The sequence below is a fragment of the Artibeus jamaicensis genome, unplaced genomic scaffold (assembly GCF_021234435.1).
Source record: "Artibeus jamaicensis isolate MK-2021 breed Jamaican fruit bat unplaced genomic scaffold, CSHL_Jam_final contig_3174, whole genome shotgun sequence".
Lineage (NCBI taxonomy): Eukaryota > Metazoa > Chordata > Mammalia > Chiroptera > Phyllostomidae > Artibeus > Artibeus jamaicensis.
In genome coordinates this window covers 2,551,222-2,570,695 of record NW_026521738.1, presented here as the reverse complement: position 1 = coordinate 2,570,695, position 19,474 = coordinate 2,551,222, and the positions used below count along the sequence as shown (strand labels likewise).

Sequence of the window (19,474 nt, the reverse complement as noted above, 5' to 3'; positions counted from 1 at the left end):
AACATTAAGATTCAAATATACAATTTTATAATACATCATCTGTATATTGCATTGTGTACTCAATGCCCATAGTCTAGTCTTCCATATATGTGACTCCCTTTACCCTTTTTATCCTCCTCCCTTCCCTTTCCCTTCTGGTAACCTTCAAACTGTTGTCTGTGTTTCTCAATTTGTTTTTTTTTTTCTGTTTGTTGCTTTCTGTTTTATATCCTACATGTGAGTGAAATCATATGCTTTTTGTCCTTTTCCATGTAACTTATTTTGTTTAGCACAATACTCTCAGGGTCCATCCATGTTGTTGCAAATGTCAGTATTTCAGTCTGTCTTATGGCTGAGTGGTACTTTATTGTATATATGTACCACACCTTAATTCAGTCATTCATCAAAAGACACTTATGTTGTTTCTATGTCTTGGCTACTGTGAATAATGTTACAGTGAACATAGGAGTACATATACCTTAATGAATAAATATTTCAAATTATTTGGGTATCTATACCCAGAAGAGGGATTGCTGGGTCATATGGTAGCTCTGTTTTTTTTTAAAGATTTTATTTATTTATTTTTGGAAAGAGGGAGAGAGAAAGAGAGAGACATCGATGTGTGGTTGACTCTCATGCAACCCCGACTGGGAACCTGGCCTGCAACCCAGGCATGTGCGCTGACTTAGAGTTGAGCCAGCGACCCTTTGGTTCACAGGCTGGTGCTCAATCACTGAGCCACAGCAGCCAGGGCTATTATTTTTTTGAGGAACCTACATACTGTTTTCCATAGTTGCCGTGCCAGTTTACATTTTCACCAGCAGTATATGACGGGTTCCTTTTTTTCTGCATCTTCTCCAATACTTATTTCTTGTTTTTTCATAATAGCCATTCTAATAGGTGTGAAGTGGTATGTCATTGTTTTGATTTGTATTTCAAAGGAATTAATGCAGGCAATCACTCCATTATTGGGGGGTTTGGATTTTTATAAATTGAATTTTTTATATCCTCACCCAAGGATATGTTTTGAAAGAAACATACTGATTTGAAAGAAAGAGTGAGAGAGAAAAACATTGATCAGGGATTGAGCCTGCCATCTTTTGGTGCACAGGACAGTGCTCTAATCAACTGAGCCACCTGGTCAGGACTAAATTAATTTTTCTATAAACAGAGTCCATACTTCCTCTTGGATAGTATTAGTAACTCAGCAATATGTTGCATTTTAGGTCTTAAAGAGATTATTGTGCCCCAGTTGGGTTGCCATTCAGAATCAACAATATCAGCTTGTGAATCTACTCCATCTAAGGCAAAGAAGAGGAAAAAGGATGAAGTATCTGGTGAGAAGATGTTTGATTTGTTTGTTTGATGGTGTTATGTTTGTTTTCCTGAAAATATTTTATTCTCGTTGATGATTCTTTATCTAGTCAAGCTAAGATTGGTTTTACTGGCTAAATAATAAGATTGAACCAAACTCAGCTTTTATTATTGAATGTGTTTTTCCATTCCTTAAACATTCAGGCTAGTCTTGCACCTTCACTTACCTTAGGACAGTGTTGTGAGGTTTTCATCCACAGATTATTTTAAAAAACTTGCTACGATAATTCATTATATTTTCCACACTATTGCAGGAATATAGTTTATTACTTGCACTTTCATATACATATATGTTTTAAAGATTTTATTCTTAGAGGGGAAGGGAGGAAGAAAAAGAGGGAGGGAAACATCGATGTAAGAGAGACGGGTCCCCTGCATGTCCTAAGCTGGGCACTTGGCTGCAACCCAGGTATGCCCCCTGGGTATCAAACTGGTATCTTTTTGGTTTGCAGGCTTGGGCCCAATCCACTGAGCTACACCAGCCAGGGCTATATATATTTTAAATTCAAATAATACCATTGTCATTTAAGGACTCTTGTAAATCAATATGAAAATGCTGAAGTATCACACTAAATATATGTCAAAAGACACAAACTCTAAACAAAAGGAAAATATTACCTGGTCCACAAATGTGGACCAAACTTCAAACTCACTAGTGAACTGTGAAATGCAAAAATTATAGACATGCAAAATTAAAATAAGATATATTTTGCTATCAAATTAGCAAAGATTTCTAAAATGATGAGACACAGGTAAAGGTAAAATTCACGCTCTCTGACATGGCTGGTGTAGTGTAAGTTGCCATAATAATATGTAACAATAGTTTACAATTCTTGTTAGGGACCTGAAAAGTGCTCCTATTCATAGGTATTATTGCTGGAAGTCAGTGAGGTGGTCATACACAGGAGTTTGGGTTCTGAAAAGTTGGAGAAACAAAGTGACAGGATCATTTTCATGTTTGTAAGAGGTATTTCTGACAGCAATGTAGAGCAGACATTGTTAAGTGTTTACTTACTGGTCTTTCCCAGGAAAACTTGAAATTCAAAAATAAAGTGTTTACCCTTAGATGCAGTAATCTACTTCTAAATAATCTTTGTTAAGGAAATAATTTTTGGTGCGGGAAAAGCATTTTGCCCAGAGATACTCATTTTATGGCTATTTATAATATAAAAAAATTAGAAACAACTAAGGGCCAACCACTGGAGATAATTAAATGAACCATGATAAAACCACTTGGTAGACTATCAGACAACCAATAAAAATGATTATAAAGAATTTAGAGAAATGTTTAGGTCACTCAGGTAGTCACATAAAGTACAGAATGCTCAAACTTGGTTTTCAGATAAGCAATGAATACATTTTTAGTATAAGTACCTTCCATGCAGTATTTGGAACATACTTATGCTAAAAATGTATTTATTTCAAATGTGAAAAAATAGTAAATTAATTATTTTTAGAGAGAGGGGGTGGAGGAGAAAGAGAGGGAGAGAAACATTGATATGAGAGAGAGAGAGAGAGACACTGATTGGATGCCTCTCCTGCGCACCCCAACTGGGAACCAAACCTGCAACCCAGGCATGTGCCCTGACCAGGAATCAAACCAGTGACCTGTCACTTTGCAGGATGATGCCCAATGAACTGAGCCACACCAGCCAGGGCTGAAATGTAAAAACTTTTTTGGCCAAATCTGGCAGCCCTGGTAAAATCACAGCTACTAAAAATCACAAAACCAGCAAAATTATCTATGCATAAAAAAAATAGAAGATAGTTCACCAGAAAATTAATAGGGGTTGTCTGAGGTAGGAGCAATGGGTGAATTTTTTTCTTCCTTTCACTTCTGGTTCCCCCCGGTTTCCAATAAGGAGCTTTGGAAACTTAAAGTGTTATGTATAAAGGCTAATGTTAGTTCCTTCTAGAAACTAACTTAGAAGCTAACTTAGAAATTTCTAAGTTAGAAGCTAACTTAGAAACTAAGTTAGAAGCTAACTTAGAAATTATCAGGGACTTTTTATGTTTTAGAAGCTTCAGAAATTAATATAATATCTATATTTTGCAGACGTGTTATTAAACACTGTCATGATTTATGGTTTAGGTGCACATACGAACAGTTCACTCTTGCCTCAAGATGCAGTTAGCAGTAATCTAAGGAAAAGTGGCCTGAAAAAGCCTGTCGTCGCTTCTTCATTAAAAAGGCAGGGTAAGTTTCCCTGCCCTGCAATAGGCTAAAAAGGTGGAAAATCTTCTGAAAGAGGGTAAAAGCAATAAATCCAGAGAAACGTGCCCCAAGGAATGCTAAGATAAACACCAATAGGCACTGGCACTAAAGCTGTCCTGTCCCATTGGTCTCAAATCAGGCTCCAAACCAAAATGTGTCTTTTAAATAAAAATGCAACAAAAATTACTGACATGTTTTGGCAGAAGGTATTTTGTAGGATTTTTTCCTCTTGTTGTTTATTATCTGCATGCAGTTGATATAGAGATTTGAAGTGGAAGAAGAAACATGTCTTATAATTATTCAGTTATAATATTTGTTAAGAAAGACAAGCATAGTCTGTTTTCCACAGTTAGTGAAGTTTGAAAACGTATCTAAAAGCAATAGCATGGCTATCATTCTGAATATAGGAAGACAGAATGACTTAATTCAAGTGTAACATATATTTATATGTTATATGTCACTTTTCAACTGTGAATAATTAAGCTTAGACTTATGGGGATCAACCTTTTTTTAAAACTCTCCTTATACATTGTATAAAATAGTTTAGTTCAATTTTGGTAGTATTTACTGAATACTTGCTGTGCTGTGGTCAGCCATATAATGTGGCTGGGTGATTAGAAACTAGACATCATCCCTGGCCTCATACTCTGACTTTGAACACCAGTATGTAAATATAAAATAACACAAGACCAAATCTTAATTAACTAATTAAGAACTTACACATTACAGGAATAAATGTTTTTGGAAGATTAGGAAATAAACAGATCAACTGTATCAGGTAGAAGATTTTCAACAAATTTTCATCAGTTTTTTGGCACAAAGTAATAATAGCTTTTATTCTAAATTATTACTATATGCATTTATTTATGAGAATTTTAATTTTAAATAGTAGTTATGACATTGGTATTTCTCTGTAAAGGGAATATAAAGGGAATATACTTCAGACATGTGAAGACATTTCAGGAGAAGGAATAGAATGGAATGGAATGGAATGGAATGGAATGGAATGGAATAGAATAGAATAGAATAGAATAGAATAGAATAGAATAGAATAGAATAGAATAGAATAGAATAGAATAGAATAGAATAGAATATCTCTGTGCATAGAGGCATATTTACTAGTCAGAAATAGGACCAATTTATAGGTCCCTAAAACAGCCATTATACAAGGCTGTCTTCAATTTGCAGTTTAGTGTTTATTGAAAGGCTGCAAACTTTCTGTGCTTACTAATCTTGAACCTATTAGTACCTCAAAAGCTTTTTATTTCTTTTTTCTAAATGGATTCTTTAAAACAATTCTAGAATCTTCCATCGTACTTAATTTCTTTGAATTTCAGCTTATTGTTCTTGTTTTAAAAATCTGAATAAAATCCTTTCCTTTTAAAAACTTAACTGTTTATTCTGTAAGAAAAAATCAAAGTTACTAAAGCTTTATTTTTTTGGTTTTTTTTAGCCTGTGGTCAATTGTTAGATGAGGCACAAGTGACCTTGTCCTTCCAGGACTGGCTGGCCAGTGTCACAGAACGCATCCATCAAACCATGCACTATCAGTTTGATGGTAAGTGTTGGTCAACCAACTGAGCTGTTGATAAAAATAGGAGAAATGAAAGTATTTTTTTTTTCTAATTGATTTTAGAGAGAAACATTGATTTGATGTTCTACTTAACTATGCATTCGATGGTTGATTCTTCTATATGCCTTGCCCAGGGATCAAACCTGTAACATTGGTGTATCATGACAATGCTGTTAACCAATGGAGCTACCCAGCCAGGGCTAGAGTTCTCTTTTGATAGAAAAAGTGACTGGCTTTGACTCCAGAATACATAAGATGACAAAAAATAGAAATATAAGTGAAAGAAATTAATGATCGCATAATTTAAATTATGGAAAATTTAAAAGCAAAATGAATTTAGAAACGGAAGAAAAACACAGCAAATAATAAGTAAAGGTAGATAGCTTTGATTTTTTAAAAAATTTATAGATAGCTTTGATCTTGAGTGGGATGTGTTTGATGAGGGAGATATAGAAGTCTTAGAAAATCCTTCTGCCCTGGCCAGGTAGCTCCATTGGTTAGAGCATCATCCCGATATACCAACATTGTGGGTTCCATCTCCAGTCAGGACACATACAAGAATCAACCAATGAATGCATAAGTAAGTGGAACAACAAATGGATATATGTCTCTCTCTCTCTCTCTCTCTCTCAAACCAATAAAATTAAAAAAAGAAGACAAAGATCATTCTAATTCTCAAACTCAAAGTTGAAGCAAGCAGGGAGAAAGTTTAGAGAACATCTAAACTTGTGAAACTAAAATAATTATATAATGTTACATAGAAATGTTAAGGAAGATTAGAGAACGCAGGCTGGGTGTGATTATGATAGCTTCATGGAACCTCAACAACTTCAGAGTGGACCATACAGCCAGTCCTTGCCCGTTGCCGTAAAACATCGTTGATGGGTGGTTTTCCAGGCTTTGTCCAGTGATGAGGAGCTCACTGCTTTGTGATATAGATCATAACATTGTTGAACAGTGATAGCTGTAAGAAAGTCCTTCCTCGTGCTAAGTGGACGTGTTTGCTTATACTACTTCCTTTTGGTTCTAGTTCTATACTCTAGCCATGTGAAATAGGTCTGTTCTGTTTTCAAAAAACAGTTCAGCTACGGCACACCCTGCTTGACAATGTTACCTTTTGGGTTTTCTTACACTATTGGTATATTATAGACCCCATATCATTTTGATGTTCTTTGCTGATTACATTGCAGCTTATGAATACCATTTTTTAAAAACAAGTACCCTAAACTGAATAGTAGCCTGATGGCAGATACTCAGTAAAAGAAGATGAGTATCGAAGGATTAAACCAGATATGATTTTATAGTAAGGAAAGGGATAAGAATGGAGGTCTTGAAATACATTTTAATTTTATTTATATTAATTCAGAAGTTACTTTTTAGAAAATAAAATAGGCTAAGGAGGGTTAAAAAGAGAATCTATGTTTTTCTTTTCATTAATGTTATCTAATGCCATGGCTGTTGTGGCTCAGTGAATTGAGTGCTGGCCTGTGAACTAAAGGGTGGCCAGTTCAATTCCCAGTCAGCGCTCATTAAAAAAAATATGTGGGTTGCAGGACAGGTCCCCAGTGGAGGGCACTTGAAAGGCAATCACACCTTGATGTTTCTCTCCCTTTCTTACTCCCTCCCTTCCCCTCTCTAAAATAAATCTTAAAAAAAAAGAGATTAATTTGTAAACCTAGGTGCTGGCATCACATCTTCTGAGTTCTAGTGAGTTAGCACTTCTTTTAGAGCTGTTATAATCTCATACATAGCCCATAATCTAATTTCCACATGAAAGATTTTAAAGTTCATTTGTGTGTTGACTTCTCTAAGCTGCCCTGATATTAATGTTTTAGTGCCTTAAAAGCAGTGACAGTTTGTCATTGACATTGTACATTCAGTGAAGTAGGCAAAGTCAATTGAAAGAACATAAAGTCTCTTTCTATGAAATCCTAGAGGACTTTTCATTTTAATTTTCCTTGACTTGCCCTTTGTTTCTTTCTAAAAGTATCTGAACTGTCTTTAAGAGTCTTTCTTTTTTTTATTTTTTAAAGATATTATTTTTTTTTTAGAGAGAGAAGGGAAGGGAAAGAGAAAGAGGGAGAGAAACATCAATGTGTGGTTGCTTTTTGCTCACTGTCCACTGGGGACCTGGCCCACAACCCAGGCATGTGCCCTGACTGGGAATCAAACCAGCAACCCTTTGGTTCAAAGGCTGATACTCAACTACTGAGCAATACCAGCCAGAGCTAATTTCCTTTCTTCCTCCCTCCCTCCTTACCTCCCTCCCTTCCTTCCTTTTATTGTTCAATTACGGTTGTCCCCATTTTACCCCATGACTCCCCCCTGCCCTACTCATCCCCCACCTCATCCCCCACTTTCAATATTTGCCCCCCCACTCTACCACCATTGTCTTTGTCCATGGGTCCCTTATACACGTTCCTTGATTTGACCCTTCTTTAAATGGGATAAACATATAGTTTCTTTCATATGTATGTTGATCCACATGGTTCTGGATGTTTTCTCTCTGCTGGGGCTAAGTAGTCCCTTGGACAGAGTTTCTTAAGAAAAACTAAGAATTCCTTCAATCCCTCCCTTTAACACTCTTTCTATTGACTTTTGTTGACCTAGTGTCTTGTCTCTTTGAAAGATTTGTTAAGTATTTCTAGCCCTGGCTGGTGTGGCTCAGTGGATTGAACACTGGCCTGTGAACTGAAGGGTTGCTGGTTTGATTCCCCATCAGGGCACATGCCTGGGTTAGTGGGGGAGCGCATTAGAGGAAACCACACATTGATGTTTTTCTCCCTGTCTTTCTCCGTCTCTTCCCCTCTGTCTAAAAATAAATAAATAAAATCTTTTTTTTTAATTGACCATATGAACTTCGGTGAATGACAGGTGTCTGCTATATTTTTATGATTTCAAGGGATCAAGAGTAGGGCTATGATGATGCTTGACTCATAAAGGTCAATCAGTTCTTTTTGCCTCTATGTAAAGAAATCTCTATAAAGTGATATTTTTAGTTATTACTGGCTTTCAATTCCATTTCTTCCACTTCTGTACTTGTCAGAAAGTTCAATGAGTTTCTTTATGTATTTTCCTTTGTTGTTCTGTACATGAATTTCTTTAAGAGTTTCTTCTTATTTCCTAAAGGCAAACCAGAGCCACTGGTGTTTCACATTCCTCAGTCCTTTTTTGATGCCCTGCAACAGAGAATATCTATAGGAAGTACAAAAAAACGGCTTCCCAACTCCACCACAGGTATGGGATTTTTTTCCTTGGGAGTAGCAACGAATGTCTTGACCTTAGAGAATTGCGTTTGGGAAAGTCATGTGGAATTTTCAAGATTATGACTTCTAGCCGCGTTAATGGAATAATTCTGAAAATGAAGACTTGGTAAAAGAATAATAATGAAGTTCAATGAGGGTGCCCCCCAGGAAGTTTGATATTTTCTAGAGAGAAACCAATTTCAACAGAAGCATTGCAGGCTCCAGTTGTTATTTGGGCTGGCTTCTTGGAAGCATTTTACAGTATGTATCAAAAACTAAAACTTTTTGTGACTCAATTTTTGATGAAGGAAGATTTTTTTTACAGTAATTCTTGGCTTGGAACACTATGTTATTTCTTGGTTTCATATATAACATCTTTCTACTAGACATGTTAACATACTTACTGGGTAGTATAAGGTAGTAAGTGAGAAAAGGAGGAAGAAAGGGTTGCTCAGGGCAGGTTGGCCAAGAGTAATTACAGCTAGAAAGCAGTGTTACTTTTTAAGCAAATTGTTATTTGATGATATTATAGGGACTGTGGGACTGTTTGAGGTTTAATTGTTTTTGAATAATGCAAGCTTCAAATCACTATGTTTAGGGCTATGAAAATCTTTGTCTTCATAGCTTATCTACCTGACTTTTGAGGCAGTGTTGATTCTTTCTTCAAGTTTAAACTTTAGGTCTAATGCATTCTTTTTAACCCATCCCTCAGCTAGTTCTGCAGACTTTTGGTGGAACCCCTTGATAATCCTGCAGGCATGACAATGGATTGGCAACCATACTAACAGGCTTAAACTCTGTATAATTATTTTAAGGACTATGATTTGACTTCTGATATATCTAAAGTTGTAAGAGGTTGTAAGAAGCTGTTTTATAATGGAGTCCTGTGCATGTAGCTTCACCAAACAAACAGTTTTCTAAGGTACCAAAAATAAGCAGCATTTCAAAGATGCATCAGAGACTTTGTATAGCAGAAATTCTTACCACTCGATTATTACATTTATGTCAAACCCTATTATATATTTGCCTCTAGATTTTCTTTTATAAATGTGCTGAAATTCTATACGGAAAGAACAGCACTGCACTGAAATCTCTAGAAACTGGATGACAAATGGTGAAAGAGAATGTTATTTTCTGGTAGGCTAATTTTGTTCCCTTTTCACATTGAAGCTTTTGTTCGAAAAGATGCCTTACCACTGGGAACCTTTTCCAAGTATACCTGGCATATCACTAATATCCTGCAAGTTAAGCAAATCTTAGATACTCCTGAGGTAAGAGTTTATTTCTACAATAGTGGGAGAGCAGAGAGGGGAAGGGAGGGAAGCAAGTGCGGGAAGTATGTTTGTACCAGTCCCTTGAGTTATAGATACCAAAGAGAATTCTTTTTTTATATTAAGAGATTCTTTAGAAATATTCGTGGCTTTATAGTGCTGACTGTGATTTTAATGGATATTCCCTAGAGCTTCAAAAAGTATCTTAAATTGGAGTATTCTTTTCCTTTGCCTTTGAGATCAGAAAACAGGAATGATTTTTCTGGTAAATTAAATAATAATCTTCTATTAGCTATGGTGAGTCCTAGATTAACTGGCAGGTAGCTAAAAAATATATAATTTGAAGTGATATACTGTTTGTGAAATTAGTAGGCCCGACACAATTAAATGTTCCTTCCCAAATTGCAGTTTAGTTGCCATTAGAGAAATGGCCCTTAATTTGTGTTCCTTTTCACAAGGGAAATATTAGATATTTTAAACATTTTTTTCCAAGCAGAACCTGAAAATTGGAGGATTTTTCTGTTCTTACAGTAAGGGAATATTGTAGAAAATTCAGTATAATGTGATTTGATGCATTAAGAATACCTTAATTTAAGGCATTGTTGTGTTCAGAAAAAGAATAAATTGTTTGGTAGCTGTAGAACTTACATGTGAACCCTAGAGAAGGCCTGTGTTAGCACTGAAGACATTTGAGGCAAGATGCAAGCCTTATATGCAAGGTATCACAGAGGCAGCTTCTTGCCTGGAACAAGTGGTATTTTGGGAGGCAACAAGCAACCAAGAGCAAAGTCAAGTGAGGAAAGAGAGCTAATAATCATTGAGCTTCTGTCTGTTGGGCGTTATTTACCTGTATCACCTCATTCATGTATTTTGCAGATGAGAAACAGGCTATGAGAAGCTCACCCTGCTGTTTAGTGGCAAAGACAAAATTCAGTTCAAGTTCTGTCTGGCTCAGTCCCAAGGATGGTGTGAAGCACACAGGATGGTGAGGTCAGCTGTAGGTGCTCTCAATAGTTTCTAGGAGAATGCTGTAGCAGAGAAGTAAGGGAAGGAATAAAAACCAATTTTAGAGCAGGTCTGTGCTAGTAGTGGTCGTTTAGATAGGTGTTAGGGGTTCAGTGCAGTAGGGTTTGGCTGGGGTTCAAACTAAAGTTACAGAGAAAAGATGAAAGCCAAGCCATGAATGATGTAAGAGAAAAAAGGCAGATTTGTTGACAGAATTTACTTGAAAATACAAGGGGGAAAAAAACAAGAAAATACAAGGGGAAGTTTTAATTAATTCGAATGTGCTTAATAAGAATGAATATGTAAAAACTATTCTCGTCCAAGTGTTTGTTTACTTCGAAAGTTTTTCTTCCTCACCTTTCTTGGTATTGTCTCCATGTCCAGATGCCCTTGGAGATTACCCGTAGTTTTATCCAGAACCGGGATGGGACTTACGAGCTGTTTAAATGCCCTAAAGTGGAAGTAGAGAGCATAGCAGAAACCTATGGTCGTATAGAAAAGCAACCAGTGCTGCGACCCTTGGAACTAAAAACTTTTCTCAAAGTTGGTAAGTGATTGGTGGTTTCAGTAGTGCAGCTTCCTGTGAAGGTCAACTATGTGCAGTGCATTGTCCTGCACTTTGGATTTTGACCTTAAACAAAAAAGGCACATTTATTCATCTTGTAAAGGTAATCATGGCATAAGGTATTTTGTTTCATTTGAGCCAAGGCTTTAAAAATAAAATTATAAAACTAATATATGTTCATTATAGAGAAATCATAGATTTTTATAATGAAGAAAAATAAAAACCACCCATAAGCCCATCCATTGCAGACATCACCACCAGTAAGATTTTGGTGTAAACCTTTCCAGATTCTTTTTTGTGCCTGAAGAGTTTCTGAAGCACGGGATCATACCTCAGCTACCTTCTCATTTAAAAATATGTAATGAATAGCGAGCTTTCTGTGTCTACCTTCAACTTTATTTTTTAATTTTTTTATTGTTCTAAAACATACATAATATAAACCTTACTATTTTAACCATTTTTAAGTTCTCTGACATTAAGTATATTCACATAGTTGTGCAACAATCACCACCATCCATCTCCAGAACTTTTTCATCTTTCTCAGCTAAAACTGTTCCCATTAAACACTTACTCCCCACTCTGCCTCCTCCTAGCCCCTGGCAAACACCATTCTATTCTCTCTCTTTGAATTTGAGTATTCTAGGTACCTCATGTAAATAGAATCACATATGTCCTTTTGTAACTGGCTTATTTCAGTTAGCATAATGTTGTCAACATCTGTGTTGTAGCAAGTGTCGTTTTTAAGGCTGAATAATACTCTATATGTATAACCACATTTTGTTATCTGTTCGTCTGTCAAGGGACACATGCGTTGCTTCATCCTTTTGGCTATTGTGAATACATTTTTAATAACTGCATAAAATTCATATATTAAAGTACCTCACTCTGATCAATCCTCTAAGTTGTTTCAAACAGTTTGCTGTTATAAATAGTACTTCTTTTCAGATTTAACTTTTTTTTTAGATAAAACTTTTATCTGCTTAATTATTTTCTAACTTCTTTAGGATATTCTTTGGAATAAATTCCTAAAAGTGAAATTGAAGGGTCAAAGGTTATGTACATTTTTAGGGCTTTGATTGTTTTTGTCACAGTGCTCTCCATAAAGATTGTAATATTTATATAATTTACTCCAGCCATCTATGTATAAAGTAACTTTTTAAAATCTTTGTTGATTTGATAGGCAAAAGAAGTTATGTCACTCTTTTAATTTGCATTATTCTCAATATTAATGAGAGTAAATTTTTTATATTAGTCTTTTACATTTGATGAATTTTTATAAGTTTATTGATTTGGGAAAGAGAAATGTCATTTTGTTCTTCCACTTATTTGTTTTTAAAGATTTTATATATTTGTCTTTAGAGAGTGGGGGAGGGATGGAGAGTGAGGGGAAGGAACATTGATGTGCACAACATCTATCTATTGCCTCTCACACACCCCCAGCTGGGGACCTGGCCTGCAACTTAGGCGTGTGCCCTGACCAAGAATTGAACCAGTGCCCTTTCAGTTTGCAGTATGACACCCAAACCACTGACCCATACCAGGCAGGACCATCATTCCACTTATTTGTGCATTTATTGGTTGATTCTTATATGTACCCTAGTTGGGGATGGAACCCCTGACCTTAGTGTGTAAGGACAGTGCCCTAACCAACTGAGCTACCTTGCTTTTTCTTTGTCTGTTTTTAATAAAATAATATTTTGTTTGTATATTATACTAAATAAAGTATATTATTTTATAGTATTATACAGATACTATATAATTTACTTTTATACTTCTATACAAATAAAAGCATGTATACTTTTATACAAATATTTGTATAATACTTAATAATAATGACAATTATAACAAGTAGCACTTAATATACATCTGTGTCAGATATTAATCTTAAGTGATTTCCAGTGCATTAATTAATTTAATGCTTATTAACTTACTGAGAGATAGATTCTGTGAGCTTTATTTACAGATGAATAAAGTGAGGTGAAGATAGATGCAGTCTTCCTGTTCAGTTATATGACTAGGGAGTGGTGGGGCTGGACTTCAACACCAGACAGTTTTGGACCCCAGAGCTTGCACTTCTAGCTATCTACTTCTTATCTCTCCTTCCACTGACTAGACTATAAGCTCTTCCAAGGCAGTGAACTAGATCTCTTTTGTTCATCACTGTACCCCAAGATAGCATAGTGCCTGGTTCATAATAGGCATTCAATAAAGACTTACTGATTGAAGAATGAATGAATGAATGAATGAATGAATGAATGCTTTTAATTGCCTGAGCATTGCCGTCTATCTAATGACCCTCATTCATATCTCTAATTGTGTACTTATTCTTTTAGGAGAATTATTTTGTCAAATGCTTGTGACTATGTTCCTATGCATATATTTTTCTGCTCCTGTAAATAGGATGTTTATCATTTTTCTAACTTGTTACTACCCTTATAGAGAATGCTCTTGATTCAGTATACTGTCAGATTGGCCCCTTTAACCTTGCAGAGGTTGTGGTCAAAATAATTACAGTGTAGTTCGCATATATCTGATACATTCATTACTAATATGTGCTGAAATGCAAAAAAAATGAAAACACTGCAAGTTTGCATTTATTATATTTATGTAATAAATTACACAATTTTTTAAAATTTTCAGTTATAATTTAGAGGTTATTAAACAAAGAAATATAAAAACATAAAGAATAAAAGTTTTTCTTTTCTAATAATGGAAACATGGATATTGCTAAAAAATACAACCAAGAAATGTCTTTAATATCCCTAACTGGTGTGGCTCAGTGGATTGAGTGCCAGCTTGCGAACCAAAGGGTCACTGGTTGATTTCCAGTCAGGGCACACGCCTGGGTTGTGGGGCAGGTCCTCAGTTGGAGGTGCATGAGAGGCAACCACACACTGGTATTTATCTCCCTCTCTGTCACCCTCTCTTCCTTCTCTCTAAAAATAAATAAGTAAAATTTTTTTAAAATGTCTTTAACATTAATTAATCAGAATCTTCAATAGTTTTTGGAGGGTGGTGGGGGTAAATGCAGACAACTGTATTGAACAACAGTAATTTTAAAAAATCTGAAGCTTTGGCTGGTGTAGCTCAGTGGATTGAGCGTAGGTCTGCGAACCAGAGGGTCATGGTTCAATTCCCAGCCAGGGCACGTGCTTGGGTTGCAGGCCAGTTCCCAGCAGGGGATGCACTAGAGGCAACCATACATTGATGAAAAAAAAAACTGAATAGTTGGCTTTGCAAACATTTATAACAGTCATCTCAATGTTACTATGCTCAGAGCATAAATGCTTTCCATGATATTTATTTTGATAAGCAACTTGTTTTGGATGCATAGCATCTAACACATGTTATGACCAAAAAATGGCTTAAACATTAGGGCTTAATATTAGTCATATACAAACATGCAGCTAGTCATGACTTTGAATGTCTGTACCCAATATATGTAACAATATCTAAGAAAAGAGTTTATCTCTCAAATCAGCTGTGACACCCGCAGGGTTAATGAACTTCTAGTGGTGATAATAGCTATTTCTCTCAGTTTTCTGGGAAATCAATTATATTCACCTGAAAAATAATCATAATTTTGTTTCCTATCATATGTTTATGTATCATTTTTTTCTTGTTAAACTAGCTAGGATTTCAAGAGCAACAATGAATAATAGTAAAGTTAGCAGCCATAATCATCACTTTAGACTATATAAAAACTCCTCCAGTACAGTATTTTCCAACTCTCTCTTGAACAAGAGGAGGTGATAGGTATTCTGTGAAAAAAAAGCGTTCCATGGTCAAATATTGGGTTGGCCAAAAAATTCGTTTGGTGTTTTTCCTAAGATGGCTCTAGTAGTGCTTAGTTGTCTTTAACTTTATTCAAAACAATTTTGTTAGCTTGTATTGTGATAGCTGTAATATCAGTGTTCATTTAAAAAAAAATATCAGATTGGTGATTTTTATGTAGCCATTTTTATGTTGAAGATGGAAAAAAGTAAGCATTTTTGGCATATTATGCTTTTTAAAATGTATTTTATTGATTATGCTATTACAGTTGTCCCATTTTCCCCCCCTTCATTCCCCTCCACCATGCACATCACCTCCCACCCACATTCCCCCCCTTTAGTTCATGTCCATGTGTCATAAGTTCTTTAGCTTCTACATTTCACGTACTATTCTTGCCTTCCCCTTGTCTATTTTCTACCTACCGTGTGTGCTACTTATTCTCTGTACCTTTTCCCCTTTTCTCCTCCTCCCACTCCCCTGTTGCTAACCTTCCATATGATTTCTATTTCTGTGGTTCTGTTCCTGTTCTAGTTGTTTGCTTAGTTTGCTTTTGTTTTAGGTGTGATTGTTAATAACTGAGTTTGCTGTCTTTTTACTATTCATATTTTTATATTCTTTTTCTTAGATAAGTCCCTTTAACATTTCATATAATAAGGGCTTGGTGATGACGAACTCCTTTAACTCGACCTTATCTGGAAATTGCTTTATCTTTCCTTCCATTCTAAATGAAAGCTTTGCTGGATAGAACAATCTTGGATGTAGGTCCTTGCCTTTCATGACTTGGAATACTTCTTTCCAGCCTCTTCTTGCCTGTAAGGTCTCTTTTGAGAAATCAGCTGACAGTCTAATGGGAACTCCGTTGTAGGTAACTCTTCTTTTCACTTGCTTCTAAGATTCTCTTCTCATTTTTAATCTTGGGTAATGTAATTATGATGTGCCTTGGTGTGTTCCTCCATGGGTCTACCTTCTTTGGGACTCTCTAAGCTTCCTGGACTTCCTGGAAATCTATTTCCTTTGGAAGTTTGCCTTCATTATTTGTTCAAATAAGTTTTCAATTTCTTGCTCTTCCTCTTCTCCTTCTAGTACCCCTATAATTCAGATGTTGGAACATTTAAAGATGTACTGGAGGTTCCTAAGCCTCTCATTTTTTTGAATTCTTATTTCTTCATTCTTTTCTGTTTGGTTGTTTCTTCCTTCTGGTCTGCTCTATTGATTTGAGTCCCAGTTTTCTTCCCATCACTATTGGTTCCCTGTGCATTTTCCTTCATTTTACTTAGCGTAGCCTTCATTTTTTCATCTAATTTGTGACCAAATTCAACCAATTCTGTGAGCATCCTGATCACTGGTGCACTGTGCATCTGATAGGTTGACTATCTCTTGGTCGCTTAGATGTACTGGCTCTGGGGCTTTTATCTGTTCTTCTGTTTGAGCCTCTTTTTTGGGGAGGTGGGGTCTGGTCATGCCTATTACATAGTGAGAGGCGGAGCCTTAGATGTTCACCAGGGTGGGGCAACCCATGTCACCACATGGTGACACTGTATGTGGGGGAGGGGTCAGAGAGGGAACAATGGCACTTGTTCCAGTCTCTCTTGGATTTCAGTCTCCTCTGCTGCTTCCTACAAGCAAACTGGGCCCTTCTGGTGCTGGTTCCCAGGTGGGTGGGCTTGTGTACATTCTAGGACCCTTTGGGTCTCTCCAGCGAACTCTCCTGTGAGGCTGGGAGTCTCTCCTGGCACCTCAACCCCCACAAATATTTTCAGTTGGTGCTTTTAGGCTTTATTTCCTGGCGCTAGGGCCCTGGGTTGTGCAGTCTGTCTCGTCAGTGGTTTATCTGCACATGAATGCAACTGCAGTCAGCCAGCCACCTTGCGTGCCTCAGTGGGTCTGCTTGTTGCCATCTCCAGCCCTGGTTCTGCTGGCTGCCACCTGCATGCCTGGGGTCTGCCAACCACCGCTTTTTCCTGCTCTTACCCCTCTCCCCTGGCCACTGACTCCGCCCCTCTTACCAGTCCAGATGAATGGTTGTTGGACTTTTGTACAGTTCAGTTTTCTGTAAGTTCTGGTTGTTTTTTTTCCTAAATTTTTGTTGTCCTTAATTTTGGTTTTGCGAGGAGGTACAGTGTGTCTACCTATGCCTCCATCTTGGCCAGAAGTCCATATAATGTTTTTTTAATTCAAGAAAGGTAAAAAGAGACTGAGACACACGCAAAAAAGCTTTGTGCAGTGCATGAATGTATTGTGCTTAATCGAATGTGTCAAAAGTGGTTTGAGAAGTTTTATGCTGGAGATCTCTCACTGGACAGTGCCCCACAATCAGGTAGACCGGTCGAAGTTGATAGCACTAAAATTGAGACATTAATTGAGAACAGTCTCTGCTATTCCACACAGGAGAGAGCCAACATACTCAAAATATTCAAATCAATAAAGTTATTGGTGAAAATGAAAAATGTATCTTACTTTATGGAAAACTGTACGGGCTTTTTGGCCAATTTGATAGGTTTGAGAAATGCTACTGTATTTCTTTGATTATAAGACCCTTGACTGTAAGATGCTCAGTCGATGTACCAGGAACTTTTTTTGGTGGAAAAGACACTTTGCTATATGAAAACTACTCTTTAGATTTTTATTTATTTGTTTGTTTGTTTATAGGCTGAGGGCAAGGGAGGGAGAAAGAAAGGGAGAGAAACATCAGTGTGTGGTTGCCTCTCATGCATCCCCTACTGAGGACCTGGCCCACAACTCAGGCATGTGCCCCCATGGAAATTGAACTGGCAGCCCTCTAATTCTTAGGCCAGTGCTCAATCCACTGTGCCACACCAACCAGGGCACTACTCTGGGAATATAATTTATCTGTCTTAGAAATTTAATTTTTTTAATTGATTGATTTCAGAGAGAAAGGAAAGGAGAGAGAAACATCAGTTGTTGTTCCATTTATTGATGCATTCATTGGTTGCTTCCCCAGTGTCCTGACTGGGGATCAAACCTGAAACTTTAGTGTATGGGTACCATGCTCTCACCAACTGAGCTACTCTGCCAGGGCTAGAAATTCACTTAATAAATTTGCATATTAAAAAGGTCCTGAAATAAAAACATCTGTTAAACTTTATTACTCTAAAGTTTTTCCAAACTTACTTAACCAATGAAGATTTTTCAAGGGAATACCATTAGCATTTCAGAAAATATTTTTTCTGGGAAAAACTACTCTGTCACTATTAAATACTGGAGTTTTGGTTATTGTTTTCAAATATTTTTTCATTATTGTAACAACATTGTATTCTCAGTTGATTAAGCATTTTTATTAGGAATTAATACTAAATTTTATGAAATGCCTTATCATTTTTCGAGGTCTGTCTTTTGACCCATGTGCAATTCATTTTAAATAAATTACTAATCTCAAAATAATCTTGTATTTCTGGAATAAATCCTAGTTGGTATTTGATTTTTGAGAAATATGTATATTCTATTTGCTGATGTTTTATTTAGGATTTTTGATTATCCATAGTGATAGCTGCTTACAGTTTCTTTTTTGGAGGCTATCATTTTGGGGGTCTTGGTAAAAGTTATATAGAAAATTATTTTGGAAAGCTTTGGAACAAATTATATAACTTAGGAAATTTGCATTACATGAATGTTTAAAATAATTATTTTCTGGATCTAATCCTTTCTTGTAGGTAATTCTCTAAAATCTGTGCAGTTTCTTCTGATTTACACTAGTATTCACGGTTTATATCTTTTCTTGAGTCAATTTCGATAATTTATATTTTTCCCGAAATTCATCCATTTTTCATCCCAAATTTTAACAATGTTGTGAAAATTATTAAATAGTGACTTCATTTAAAGTAGAGTCAGGGGGCCAGAGAGAGAGCACACACGGTTCCCAATGCACACTACCAACCCCAGCAGGAAGACAGGTGCTTTGCATCTCCCATAGACCGGAAGTGAAACTACTACCTAAGCAAGAGGAAGAAGAGATTCCTCCTTGCCCAGTAGCAGCAGCATAGCCAATGGGAGATTGAAAAACCAGCCAATGGAAAGTCATTAGACTTTGAACTTTCAGTTTCCTCCAATGTACTCTTCACTTACAATAGCCCCCTCCTAAGTCTTCAAAAGAGCAGTCCTCTTCTTTGTTTCTCTGGGTTTGCTGTGGTTCACCATCTAACCACAGTCTTAAATTGAATTTCTTTGTTATTCTTTAATAAACCCATTTTACTGGAGAAATATCTGGCTATTTGTTTAAAGTTAACAGTGTACATTTTACTAATTTTTGGTGTAGATGATCATTACATAACTTTAATTATTTTATTTATTGATTTTAGAGAGAAAGGGGGTTGGGAAGAGAATGAAACATCGATTTGTCGTTCCACTTATTTATGCATTTATTTGTTGATTGTGTACATGCCCTGAGTAGGGATTGGAACATAGTCTTGCTTTATCACATGGACACTCTAACCAACTGAGCTACCTGGTCAGGGC

The 19,474-nt window shown here is 36.3% G+C and overlaps 1 protein-coding gene across 9 annotated transcripts in view; it reads left to right on the top strand.

Annotated features, from left to right (window-relative positions):
* Window positions 1-19,474, top strand: part of CUNH2orf42 (chromosome unknown C2orf42 homolog) — a 38,742-nt gene that overhangs the window by 15,861 nt on the left and 3,407 nt on the right. For 6 of the 9 annotated variants that reach the window (XM_037127260.2, XM_053663376.1, XM_053663374.1 and 3 more), the window contains exons 4-9: window positions 1,206-1,316; window positions 3,446-3,550; window positions 5,022-5,126; window positions 8,271-8,378; window positions 9,557-9,657; window positions 11,047-11,209. In XM_037127260.2, the coding sequence (XP_036983155.1) occupies window positions 1,206-1,316; window positions 3,446-3,550; window positions 5,022-5,126; window positions 8,271-8,378; window positions 9,557-9,657; window positions 11,047-11,209 (693 nt within the window). The remainder of the gene's footprint in view (window positions 1-1,205; window positions 1,317-3,445; window positions 3,551-5,021; window positions 5,127-8,270; window positions 8,379-9,556; window positions 9,658-11,046; window positions 11,210-19,474) is intronic. The other 3 variants (XM_053663377.1, XM_037127261.2, XM_037127262.2) reach the window with 3 other exon arrangements.